General features: G+C 42.6%; 1 protein-coding gene across 1 annotated transcript in view; it reads left to right on the top strand.

The window, feature by feature from the left end:
- Window positions 1–13,623, top strand: part of COL24A1 (collagen type XXIV alpha 1 chain) — a 232,914-nt gene that overhangs the window by 139,330 nt on the left and 79,961 nt on the right. Inside the window, exons 23-25 of the mRNA XM_075003270.1 lie at window positions 6,080–6,133; window positions 9,506–9,559; window positions 12,128–12,181. Coding sequence (XP_074859371.1) covers window positions 6,080–6,133; window positions 9,506–9,559; window positions 12,128–12,181 — 162 coding nt within the window. The remainder of the gene's footprint in view (window positions 1–6,079; window positions 6,134–9,505; window positions 9,560–12,127; window positions 12,182–13,623) is intronic.

Here is a 13,623-nt window from a genome sequence, read left to right as displayed (position 1 = left end):
TTGTGTGGCCATTTCGAAGTTTGGGGCTCGTGTAGACACGGCCATAGTGATATGTATTGAGGCTTTACGATTGGCTTCCTTATGTGAGTCAAACTAAAGCCCAGCATTGGAGAAGCCACATGAACTCTGAGAAAGTTTAGTGTGAGAGCAACATTATTTGGCTCAGTCTACTGGTGTGAAGATGTTTTTGTTTCTGTAAATAAACACCAGTAAATGTTTTACGCTGCTCCTTCAGACCCACTTCGTCTGCACAGGATGTTGCCAATTTTTTTTTCAAAAGAAAACAAACACTGTTGATCAAGAATTTTCCTTTTCTTCCATCTCTGCTAACATCCCCATCATGTTCACCTTAGTCTCTGAATCTCTGATCTATGTTCTGACCTTTCTCTTTCTTCTCATTCTTCTTGAAAACTCCTCTACTCTTCCTCAGTACACTAGTAGATTGAGACTTCCTGGAAGGCTCCTATTGCTGGTACCGAGACAGGGTCTGCATCCTCTTTAGTCAGCTGTCCTCAGTCTTCCAAAGAAGGTTTGGCAATCAGTGCCAAAACCTGGTGATGTCTCCACTAAGTTGAGGCAGGGCAGATCTGAGCTTTCATGGAATGGAAGAGATCTAAGATACTAGTCACGAGCCTTCCACCATTTCTAACACAAAAGCCCACGTGTTCAATCCTCCTAGACAGCTGTCAGGGCTGACTCTGTCATATCCAGCTCTACACAGACTTAAATGCTCAGTGGCCAAGCAGCTCATCACTGGCAACTTCACTGCCAGACCTCTTAATATCACAGTCCTTTACAGACCTGTTACCAGCTATTGACCCCAATCCTGGCCTCAGTATCGACACCACAGGTGTCTGTCTCCAGTCATGTTCCTGAAAGGAACCATAGGAATAGTCTGACAGAAACACCTCCACAGTGTATTACATCAAGGAACAGCTGCACGGCCCCCTGTGTCAGGAAGCAATCACGCTCTGTGTGTGATACCAACATCACAGGGTCATTCCCTTGGCTTTTCACCTATCGTGAACAGAGGTCTGGTGGATTGCCTCAGCACGCTGTACTCAGCCAGCCTGGAGTGATCACTCTGTTCTTAAGCCCTTCTTCCACAGATGGTGTCCCTACAGTAGATCTTACCTTGTCTTCTGCTCCAGAGTGGATTCCAAGCCTAGGGTCACTTTGAGGTACTTTCTTCATCCCCTGCCGTCATTGGCTACTCTGTCCATTTCTTCCCATTCCCAAAGAATAATGAAGATCCATTAACATGTGTCCACAGTAATACATGTAGCCTCTTACTGGACTAGACTGTTGTTATTGTCTCACAGGCCTATTGCACAAGTCCACACAGCTGCCAGTCTCACTCCCCAGTCTGTCAGGCATACGAAATTCTCCACCGAGACTCCACTTCCTTACCCTCGTTCCCTGGAAGTTGGCTGGCTGACTGCAACAGATGACATAGATCTAAAAGATGCTGTAGCAGAGCAATAGCCTTTCTGCACAAATGAGTTCACAGAGCAAAGTGAAAGAGACTTTTTCCTTCTGGTCTTCACAACCAGGTTGCATCTTGTTGCAAGCTAGCTAATAGCATCCAGGTGAAATTGTTGGGTCCCCACATTAGCACTGTCAGGACATGTTTAGTTTTTATTACAGCTTGCCACCCTCCCACTCACACTTACAGCATTTCAAAGTTTCTAAAAGAACTGGTTCACACACATCAGCTTCTTCAGAAACCTCCCTCATGTTGAGACTTTAATGTAGCTTTTCTGGTCTTGTGGAGCCCATATGCTTTGAATGCTTATCAAAGTGCTTTCTTCACTGGCTCTCCTCCCAAACTGCCTTGCTGGTGGCTGTAGTTTAGTGAGAGTCAAGCGCTGGTAGCATACCATTCTTATACTTTGTTCCTCAGGGCAATTGAAAAGGCCTAATGCTGGCTATATCATTGCAGTATACTAAAGATTGAGATTGTTAAAACAGTTCAAATTCCAGGAAAATAAAGAGCAGATTACAAATCACAAAACCTATCAATGATTTTACAGCTGCTGTTTTCTATTGTCCTGGGTTGTGGATTTTATTGAACCTGTGTACTTTAACAAATGTAGCACATGTAGGCTGTGTCTACACGTGCCCCAAACTTCTAAATGGCCATGCAAATGGCCATTTCGAAGTTTACTAATGAAGCGCTGAAATGCATATTCAGCGCTTCATTAGCATGAGGGCGGCAGCGGCGCTTCGAAATTGACGAGCCTTGCCGCCGCGCGGCGCGTCCAGATGGGGCTCCTTGTCGAAAGGGCCCCGCCTACTTCGAAGTCCCCTTATTCCCATGAGCTCATGGGAATAAGGGGACTTCGAAGAAGGTGGCGTCCTTTCGAAAAGGAGCCCCGTCTGGACGCGCCGCACGGCGGCAAGGCTCGTCAATTTCGAAGCGCCGCTGCCGCCCACATGCTAATGAAGCGCTGAATATGCATTTCAGCGCTTCATTAGTAAACTTCGAAATGGCCATTTGCATGGCCATTTCGAAGTTGGGGCACGTGTAGACACAGCCGTAAAGGCAGAAATCATTGAATTTGTTGTATCATAGGTATAAATATATAGAGCAATGGCTTTGATTGACTGAAACAAAACAATTAAATCATAAAAGTAGTAAAAGCCATCTGGTATGTGTGAACATTTTTTTTCCTGGAAAAACAAAAACTTGTTTAGGTGCCAGTTAACACTGTTTAATAGTGTACTAATTCAGCTTGGTTATATTCCTACATATGTAGAGATAGCAGTTGCCAGCATTGGACTCATATATGCATTATCTGATTTAATTTGTAACAGACATAATATAGTTGCATATTATTAATAACTTTAATATTTCTCTCATATTTCATAAGAAATGTCAGTTCTGGGACAGTTGCAACACTATATATTTCACAGCTGCTCATATGATGTATGCTGGGTGCCTTTTGCTATTTCTTCAATACACCCTTTTTTTAAAAAAAGTTCCCCTTTTGCTCTCTGCATCCTAGTCCAGATCTTCAGGGTAGCAAGGAGATTAAGAATGTGTTTCCCATGATACTCATTTTACTATTACACTGACTGCCTAAAGGCACTGTCCTCCAGAATACAATAGTAAGCAGAGGTATCCTCGTGATGTTTATTGTGTTCAAAATCTGGAGTGCACATAGCTTCTGATTGATTGTGGTACATTTGCTTGATTTTTCGAGTGGGAGACTATAAAAATAACTCCAGAAATAATTCTTGGAAGAAATAGCTTGTAAATAGAAGTAAAGATGGCCTCTGGGAGATGTTTTATACACCTTACCATAAAGAGGCAACATCCAAACTTTAACATGTTTATTAACCAGATCCAAAAATAGTTACAGCTGAGGAAACAGAAGTCCCAGGTTCTTACACACCAAAGGTCAGTAACACTATTTCTACACAGCACTGTTATTTCAAAATAAACTATTCCAGAAGAGATTTTCCGGAATAGCTTATTTGGAAATAGCATCTACACACAAAATGCATATTGAAATAGTGCTCGGCTCTTTCAGAATAGAACTTCCAGACGCAATAGATCCTATTTTGGATTAGGGCCCTTGGAAGCACTATAGTTTATTTCAAAATAGCCCCTATTCCTTTTATACACTGTCCCTATTTCAACATATCTATTTCAGAATAGGTGCTAGTCCTTGTAGAATGAGATTTACCAAATTCAGAATAAGCCATCCACTATATTGAAATAGTTGGTGTGTTGTGTGACACTCACAAAGTTATTTCAGATTCGTGGCTGTTATTCCAAAATAACTTTGCTGTGTAGACACACCCTAAGGCTCCTAGCTCCCACTGGAAGCCACCATTTAGCTGTTTAGGTTCAGATATTGTAGCTGTTTTGTTTCCATTATTTCATTTGATACTGGCCTGTCCGCCTGGCGCTGCATCTCTTCCCCACAGCACATGGCCTCTTCATAGGAATATCTAACAAAAAATGTATTCATTGCCATGATGCAAGTCACAAAGGCTATGTCTACACTGGAGAGTTTTGTAGCCCAAACCCATGGAATGTCCACATTCCCAAGGTGTTCTGTTGATAGTAAACCAAGAGAACACGGCACTTTTGTCGACAGCATTCTTCCCCTCCCCCACGAGGCAGAACACCTGTCGACAAAGGCAGTCTGGATGTTCCAGGGAGGCCTTCTGTCAGCAGACTGGTTTTCCGGAACATCGTGCAACCCTGTCTGCTGTGCTTCCGGCTGGCCATTTTGCCAATAGAGTGGCTGGGCAGTCCAGCTACTCTCTGTTGACAGAGCGGATCGCTCTTTGATCTGCTTTGCAGTCTGGCCACAGTCTGTCAAGAGAAGTTTTGTCAGAAGATATTGTCCAAATGTAACTTTTGTCGATAGATCACTGTAGTGTAGGCATAGCCACAGAGTATGAAGTACTGTGTAACCCTCAGGCACTGAGACAAGCTGAAGGTCTGCTGCCTTTTATCTCATGTGGCACAGGTGTGTGGCCTTAATCGTTAAGATTGCAGGTTCATTCCACCTGCCAACAATCTGTGCCTTTCAGCTTTACACCCGTATGGGAAAAAATGGCAGCTTTAATAAAATTTGGCCCAGTGGCTGATAGAGAAAGAGCACCTGCTAAACAAGATGAGCAAAAAGAAAAGAAGGTTCCCCTCCACTATTAATACCCAATGGGCAATTTCAGGATAGTAGTCAATGAGCTGTCCTGTTTTAGCTGGGTAGGAGAAAAACAGGCCTTCCTGTAAACTTTCTTGTTTTCTGCATTTAGACCCCAGTTGAGCACGGTATGTAAGGACCTGCCTAATGGTAGGCATATGACATGAATGACTGCAGGGCTGGGCTGTGACTAACCAAAATCAGATTGTGAAAGGTCACATGTTCCAGTTACCACGTGTTTGTGAGATGACCAGCCCTAAAACATGCAGTGACACCAGGGGCTTCAGTCGGGCAGCCGACAGTTACGTACCTTACTGAATCAGGACCTAGACCTGCAATGATGCTAAGTGGTGCAAAGATGTAGGTGTTTCATTTCATTTTTCATTTATTGTGACTCCTGTGGTGGTGGTGTGTTATATGGGTCTGGGGGTGAGAGTATGAGCTGTACTCAACATCAGCCTAATCCTACACCTATTGAGTGTTATCACTGGCTTCACTGGGAGCAGATTGTGGCCACTTTGAATGGACTAGTGCCATAAGGATACACTTTTTATAAGAGGAACACATATAGAACCCCTCCATAGAGATCTTTTGTACAATACAGGTGGAAATTAGTAGGCAAGGGTCATGAAAGGGCCATTTTATTAAGAAAATATCTGATCCTATGTTGTACTCAGACAAAACTCCCTTATGACTTCAGTGGGTGGTCCATTCCTAGTGAGGAAAATAAGCTTTACCCCCATCCAATAGCATTTCTGTTTTGCCAGGGTAAGACTCACTCCAGCTGCATTTCAGGGACATCAGGGATATGCCTTGGTGAATTGACACTCTTCAGGAAATGTATGATTAGGGCTAAATCAACAAGAGAGCAATTAGCACCTTTACTTGTCTGTTGGTAGAGCACCTGGCACAATGAGGCCCAGGCTAGTGGTGGCATTTAGGTGCTACCATAACCTATCATTTAAATAATAATTAAACAATATTTCTGTTCCTCCAACATCCCTGGATTGCATGTGGATCTGAGCAGAGGGCTGCCTGTCTAGCCTGTCAGGAGAAGCTACCACCAGAGATGTCTGCTCAACAGAGAAACCGGTATATTAGAAAAGCTCTGTTATGTTGTGGCAAGACTACCATGGGGGGGGAGGTAGTCATGCCACAGTATTAGTATGGGAATTAGTATGAATTATCTGTCCTTGAGGTCTGATGGGCTAGACTGTGCAACACTTATTCACATGAATGAATGCTGACTCACACAGACAGTCCTTTGGAAGCTACTGAGTGTATTCTTGTGAGTAGATGGTTTGCTGGCTTGAAAAGAGTCCCACAGTCTGCCATTCGTGCTTTGGCAGATGCAAAAATATGAAGCATCATGGGCATCAGACAAATAAAATCCACTTGTTTTTTTTTTCATGTAGGGACCTGCTGGTTTACCTGGAGAAATTGGACCATCTGGAATCCCTGGTGAAAAGGTAACTTCTAACGTCACAGTCTGAACTTACAGAAACCATACATTGGTGACAGATTACTTGATGGTCACTGTGCCATAACTTATATATTAGTATGTGTTTTAACACATAGGGATGTAATCAAATGCAGCACAAATCTAATGCCAGTGACTGGCACGTGGTAGCTTTACTTATAATGAAATTGTAGCTTGTGAATTTGCTGGCCTGGGCAGAAATATCACCCATGCCCAAGCGCTTTCCTTCCTATCCATCTCACTGGATTCAATGTGCGAATGTGACGTGACCAGTGTTTGCTTTAATTGGGTGGCCATTGTTCACATTACTGCAGAGTGGAGAGAGAAAAGCAGAAACACTGTTATTTGGTAAAAAGCATCAGTAACATTTTTGTGCTCATTTTTAAATAAAGCTAAGTAAATAAATGAACATAGGAACAGCTTCCTCTGCTGTCTGACACGTAGATGTGTTTGTGAATATAATGTTTGGCAGTGTTTATATTCCAAGAATAATGTAAGTCTAAGAATATTAGACAAGATTCTTTTTATTTAAAAAAATGAGAGAAATTATTACTTGACTGAATGTCAGTTTACTTGACTGAATGTCAGTTTCAATTATAATAAACACGTCACTGTTTGTCAGAGTGATCCAGGACCATTCTATTTAACCCTGTAGGATTGAATTAGTTCACCTGCTTTGGTCGGTAGAATTCACAGGAATGCTATGGACAAAATCTTACTCTTCTCTAGTAAAACTTCCATGAAAATATTATGATATTTTTACAGTAAGTTTATATTATAAGGAAAAGGAAATAGATGAAATGAAAACCCTGGTTGTCAGACCTCATATATGGATTAATCTGATAAGGCTTTAATCATAACTGCATATTTACAATACGGTATTGAAGGAGAGCTTGTCATTTTGTTTGCTCTTCATGTACTTACAAAGTTTCTTCAGTTGCTAGCTTAAAGTAGGCAGGGAAATGTAGCTTAACTGTCAACAAATCTGTCAGTACAGGGAAGCAAGCTGCTTAATGACAGCATGATAGTTTCCATTACTCTGCTGGATTCTTGTCTCTTTATGATTGACGGTGTCCTGCAATGTGGTGTAGTGAGTGCCTCTGTAAAAGACAATTGTTTGTTATTTTTAAGTGGTTTATTTTAGCAGCCAATATTAATCCTTAGCCAGGCCTAGTAGCAAGGCCAGATATTATTGGGATAGAAGAGGAGTAAGGATAGAAGAGGTGAGGAAAAAACCTTCCTCCTCTCCTAGCCCAGGAGCTAGACAAAGGCAGTTGATGCTGAGGTTGGGGTGGATCTGCCCATGTGGATATTAAAAAATTGAGGACTATGCAATTTTTTCTCGTTTATTGGTTACATAAATAACTCATGGATGTGTAGAGAATGTAGGTAGCTATGAATGTGATGCACCCCTTGTCTAGGGCAAGTGGCCGCTGTCAGAAAGTGGCATAGTCTGGTTCACTTTCTGAATCTCTCTTCCCTGTAAACCATGCAGTAGAATGGAAGGGAAGGAACAACTTGTAGTTTAATTTTATTTTCAAAACAAAAAACTGGAGCACTGTGGTTGCATTTGGGGGATCATAGGAAAGTGTTGTCCCATGTCCCTTGGTAGAACTGGGACACTTTATAGTAAAAGATTTAGTGAGAGAAAACCATGTTTATCCCTCTATTGCCACTTCACTGTTATCTCCCAGTCTCAACATCACTTTTCCTAATCTAGTTCTGCCCTTCTGTCACCCCACTCCTGACTTGTCCCCATCTCATACACCAGTTCATCTACTTTCTCATTCATCCGTTGACTCCATTCCGCCCAATGTCAAACCTTCCTTCACATCATCTTCTGTGCTCAGAAAGTTCCCTGGTTGCCTCCCCTTTCTCTAGCCCAACCCCATTTGTTTGAACAGAAACACCTCACACCGGTGTGCTTGTGAACAAGCACGTCTCCCTCAAATCTGAGTACCTCCTTCCCTTCTTATCTGAACTCTTTTGAGCTCAGAATCACTCTCCTTACCTCAAAGGATCACACACAGAGCCCTTCAGGTCCCTAATGCCAACTCACAGGCTCTGGACTTTTTATTTACCTCATATCCACCACAAACAGGCACAGAACATTAAACCCTCCCCTTCCACTCAGTGCTAAGTCCAAAGCAGTAGGAGTACAGTAAACTCTTTCATATCCAACAAGAAGTCCTGTGGCACCTTATAGACTAACAGAAATTTTAGAGTATAAGCTTTTATGGGCAAAGACCCGCTTCATCAGATGCATCTGATGAAGCGGGTCTTTGCCCGTGAATGCTTATGCTCCAAAATTTCTGTTAGTCTATAAGGTGCCACAGGACTTCTTGTTGTTTTTGAAGATGCAGACTAACACGGCTGCCTCTCTTTCATATCTGGCATTCTGTTATTTATTATATCTATTATTAACTCTCAAATAACTGGCATTTTAACCAGAAGTAAATTTTAGTTATGTTTTCCATAGGAACAGTATAGTGAAATACAAATAAATATAGCAAATACAGTATAAGTTTACAGCACACCGTACTCCTGTTGTTGGTAAATAAAGTACTCTGCATACATTTTTGTTTGTTTCTTAATATCTAATCTTGTTTTTCTTTAGTGTTATGTATTGCTAGGTATACCTCTCTATTATCCAAGGTATTTGAATATCCAGCAACCTACCAGTCCTGGGCCTGCCAGATATGAAAGAGGTTTCTGTAGTTGTTGTAAGGAGCATGTACCCATGCTTTGAATAGCCCCACAGAAACCCGATCTCTGCTTCTGCCCTTCTTTGCCTGCAGTTAATGCTGTACAGGAACTACAGGGGCTGAAGGCTGCAGACACTTAAGTAGTGGGCCTTCCAGCTCTATCTCTGGGGGACAGAACTGAAATACTCTTCATGATGCCAGTATTCCTTTCGCTGGACCTTCTCCAGCTGCTGCTGCCTAGGATATTAAGTGCTACAGGTCAGGAGTGGCGTCTAGGCTGCTAGACAGCCTGCAGTTTCCAGGGTCTGGAGTGGGTCTAGAAGCCCTCTTTGGGACTTGTAATTTCCAGCTCAAGGTGACATACTCACTGTAGCTCTGATAAAGCTAGCGCACAAAATTAGAAGCATTGCTGCTGTAGCTCATCCCTCTGCTGCCCCATCTACATCCATTCTGAGCTAGCACAGGTCTGTCTTCTCAAGCTGGAGATTACACCTTCCAGACATGCCCCTCCACAGTTGTAAGGCTTAGCCTGGCTAACTCCTAACAGCCAGACACGCTGCCACAGTGTGAAATCCTCACTGCAGAAAGAGAACTTTGTCAGTGAAATAACACACCATAAATTTGTTTCTTCTCTCCTTTTAAATTGTTTGCTAAAGGGAGAGCGGGGCAGTCCAGGACCAGTGGGCCCTCCCGGAGAGAAAGGTGTCACGGTAAGCAGTAAACGAGGTACAAGTCAGCTTTATTTTACTTGAGAAAGAACTTTTTCTTCCCAAAAACCTAACTCATTGTGGCCATGCCAGTAGCAAAAAGCCTTTATGGAAAAGTAAAGTACTTGTGATATGTTATTTCTAGGAAATTTTCCATTTAGCTGCTTGCTAAGTACTTTGCAGAGGGAAGCAGTGTGCTGTGCATATGAATTACCCACTTTTTTAAGAAAATAAAATGTCTTTCATCAGATTTGTGTGCAGGACTAAAGCCCAGTGAATTAGCAAGTATGACAAAAAAGATGGAAAAGGAAATTTGATAGTCTGCAGATTATGATTGCTGCAAAACTACTTTCGAAGACTAAGGCCTGGATTCACCAGTGTTGCAATGACTGACTTTTAGATGCTCCACTGCCTTGTAGGATTTGCACCCCTAAGGCAGATGTCCAGGCTTTCCCTTCAGTGCGTGGGGAGGATTAAGGCGTTCACAGAAACCAGCGTTCCTTCACTAACCAATAGAAAACGCGAAGGAGAGTGGTATGGCTTTAGCCTCAAAGGACTTTGAGGCTCTGACTATGCTACACATCACACTGGTGGTGGCATGTAGTGTGTATGTACTGTGCCTTCACACGGTGTATGTAGCTGCACTTGTCCATGAAAAGTTCTGGCAGAGGGGAGGCAACACTGGAAGATTGCAGGAGCCCCCTACATCTAGAGCCTTTTCCTGGCTGCCAAAGTGGAGAAAGGTCCCGGTAGCAGGGAGGCAGGGGACACAAACTCCTAAAAACCAGATAAATGAAGAGTGCAGCACAGGCACACCCTGAAAGAAGCACCTGCTTCCCCTTGTGATTCAGAGCAAAAATCCTCTCCTGGAGGCAGGGGTCAGTTCTGGGACCACTGGCATTTACATTGGTATATGTCATTCTCTGCTCTGGTTTCAATGTTCTTTTACTAACAAGCCCAAACTCCTGTTGTTACATGTGACGGTAGCTGCTGTGGGAGATGAGGGGGGAGAGGCAATCTCCCCGGTAGCTTGGTTCCGTTCAGGGCTGGGTTTGAACAGCAAGACCAGGGCCCTTGAAGTTGGCTCTCTTTATACAGCAAGGAACCCGGCTCACAGAGTGGTGTGTGGGTGGGCTGATGTACCGTGTAACCACTGTCCTAGCAGAGTGATGCATTTGGTAACATCTAAAGGTGTTTCAGGGTGGTGGATGGCTTCATTCCTAGGTATAGTGAGTGGCATTGGTCAGGCTGGAAATCTCAAATGCACAATTCATTGGCCTGAGACTGATAGCATGTGAAGTGTTTTCTGACAGGCAGCAAATAGAATCAGGGGTGCATGGGGGAATCTGGGGGGTGTCACATGCACCTCCCAGCTTCCACCCCCACCCCACACATTCATAATCAGTGCCACGCTGCTTCTGGTGAGTGCGGGGGCAGGGATCAGGGCAAGGAAGTGGAGGGGGAGGGGAGCTTAGGTGGGCACATGGCTGGTGCCCCCCAAAGTTCCCCTCACCAGTTGCCACTACATAGAATGGTCGTTTATGGCAGCAGTTGTTCTTTAGGCATTCAGTAGCAGAGAAGAGTGTGAAATGACCCTTCTATTCGAGATCGATTTATGAGGCTACTTTCAGTAGACTGGGGATGGTATTCTTTGAAGCAATTCCTTCTTCCTACCACCATTAAATCTGCATTGTCTGGGTTCATGTTCTACTAGACTCTTCATACTCAGGAACAGATCTCAGCCAAGAACTGAATAAATGAGCTTTTGTTAGTATAGGACACGATCCTGTTAAACTCTTTCCTAGCCGCCCTGCCATTATGCATATTACCACGAGTAGTCCCACTGAAGTCAGAGAAGAAAGTGGTAAGCGTTTGCAGCTAGGTGGCAAGTGTTTGCAGTATATGTAACATGCCATTATATTATGGCCCCTAAGTGGAGCTTGCAATATTGGAAGGCCCTGACAAATAATTTTTCCTTACTAGTCCTGTTTGCACAAAATACCACTGACACGTGCCTGTCACGATCACATATTTATACTCAGGCCTAGTTTGAGGATAATGGAGATGGCAAGCAAGTTCTTTAGGACACATCACAAATTTTACTGACTTCTCTGAAATTCATGTATCCAGTTTTGGACTGCGGCATATTCATATTTTATGACACAGTGGAGAGTGGATTGCTTCTCTTGAATACTCTGTAGGTGATATAATCAGCTTTTGGGAGGATTGTTTTGAATGCCATTACCTGTCAAAGTTGCAGTTTTGAGTTCAGCAAATCTTAATTTTGATTTAAGATTTTTCTTCATTAGCAAAGAGGTTGCTTGAAACTAATGCTATCCATGTCATTGTGTTTGAAGGCACAATAAGTTGCCACAGTGTATCTGATTTCTGAGACATGTTTATGTAAATCACTATTTTAGAAAAAAGGTATGTGTGGAAGATATTTTGCCAGATCACAATTTTTTAAAATATGCTGCCAATTTCAGATAATTAAGTGCGATTTTGTCTCATAGTTCAGACATTTAAGATTGGAATTATTCAGTCACTTTTCTATATCTGCTTTGATCTTAGGGCTACCCAGGACCTCCAGGAGGCCTTGGGCCTTTAGGACCACAAGGATTGCCTGTAAGTATACAACAATTTTTGATTCACCATAAAACGTTATATGTTTAAAAATCATTTTGTTAAAATTAAGTCTACTTGAAGCCTTGCAAAGCTTTCATGAAAAGGTACCAGTCCAGGCATAAATTCTGTTCACCTGCTCTTTACCTATATTTTTTTACATAGACAGAGCAAGCAGACAAGTAGAATTTTCTAAGACTAATTTAAAGTGTGGCCATTTTTAATTAATTTTCCTGATATTTAATTGAATGGATGGTATATTTACTATTAATCATAAACAAATGAATCTTCCTGATTTGCTTGTGACATTCTCTACCTTGGCCACCAACAGGGATAGCAAATGAGTCTTACAGCACCCAAAACCAAAAGTTTCTACCACTTTCACTAAGGAAGCTGATAATAGTAGTAGGTTAGAATCATAGAACTGGAAGGGACCTCAAGAGGCTCATGGCAGAACCAATTACCAGCTAGATCTTCCCTGACAGCTGTTTATCTAATCTTCTCTTTAAAAACCTCCAATAATGGGGATTCCACAGCCTCCCTAGGCAATTTATTCTAGTACTTAAGCATCCTAACAGGATTTTTTTCTAATGTCCAACCTAAGCTTCCCTTGCTGCAATTTAAGCCCATTGCTTCTTGTCCTCCTATCAGAAGTTGGAGAGAATATTTTTTCTTCCTCCTCCTTGCAACAGCCTTTTAGATACTTGAATGCTGTTCTCATGTCCCCTCTCACTTTTCTCTTTTCCAGACTACTTTCAGTCTTCCCTCATAGGTCATGTTTTCTAAACCTTTAATCACTTTTATTGCTCTTCTCTGGACCTTCTCCAATTTCTCCACATTTTTCCTGAAATATAGCATCCAGAACTAGACACAGTACTCCAGTTGAGGGCTACAGAGCAGAGTGGAGGAATTACTGCTAGGGTTGCCAGACGTCCCTGCAATCTGAAGCACAGTCCTACATTGCATTTAGCAGTCCTGTATCCCACATTTATACAAAAATGTTCCAAGGGGATGCTGATTGAAATCTGGGGATCCTGCAGCTGGGGCTGCTGTCAGGGCTCTGTGCCCAGCCAGCTGCCAGTCATGGGGCTGCCGGGGTCCCCTCAGCTCCTGGCTGGGGATCCCACAGCTGTGGCTGCCAGCAGGGCTCTGTGTCCCTCATAAACATTTTGAAAATCTGGCAACCCTAATTACTTACCATGGCTTGCTTACATGATTATAAGATAATTATCACATATGTGAATAGTCACTAGAGAAAATCATAGTCCACATAATTTCTTATCCATTGCAAAACCAGTACTATACGCAGAAACCCACTACTAAACTTATTGTATTGGGAGAAGTAGTAATGAAGTGATTTGATTGATGCTGAGCTTTTCGAAAGAGAGAATACTTGAATTTTTTTCAGCCTAGCTTGAACTACTAAAAGGAATTTACATGTCAGC

The sequence above is a fragment of the Carettochelys insculpta genome, chromosome 9, assembly GCF_033958435.1.
Source record: "Carettochelys insculpta isolate YL-2023 chromosome 9, ASM3395843v1, whole genome shotgun sequence".
Classification (NCBI taxonomy): domain Eukaryota; kingdom Metazoa; phylum Chordata; order Testudines; family Carettochelyidae; genus Carettochelys; species Carettochelys insculpta.
This window is presented reverse-complemented; position numbering and strand designations above follow the sequence as displayed.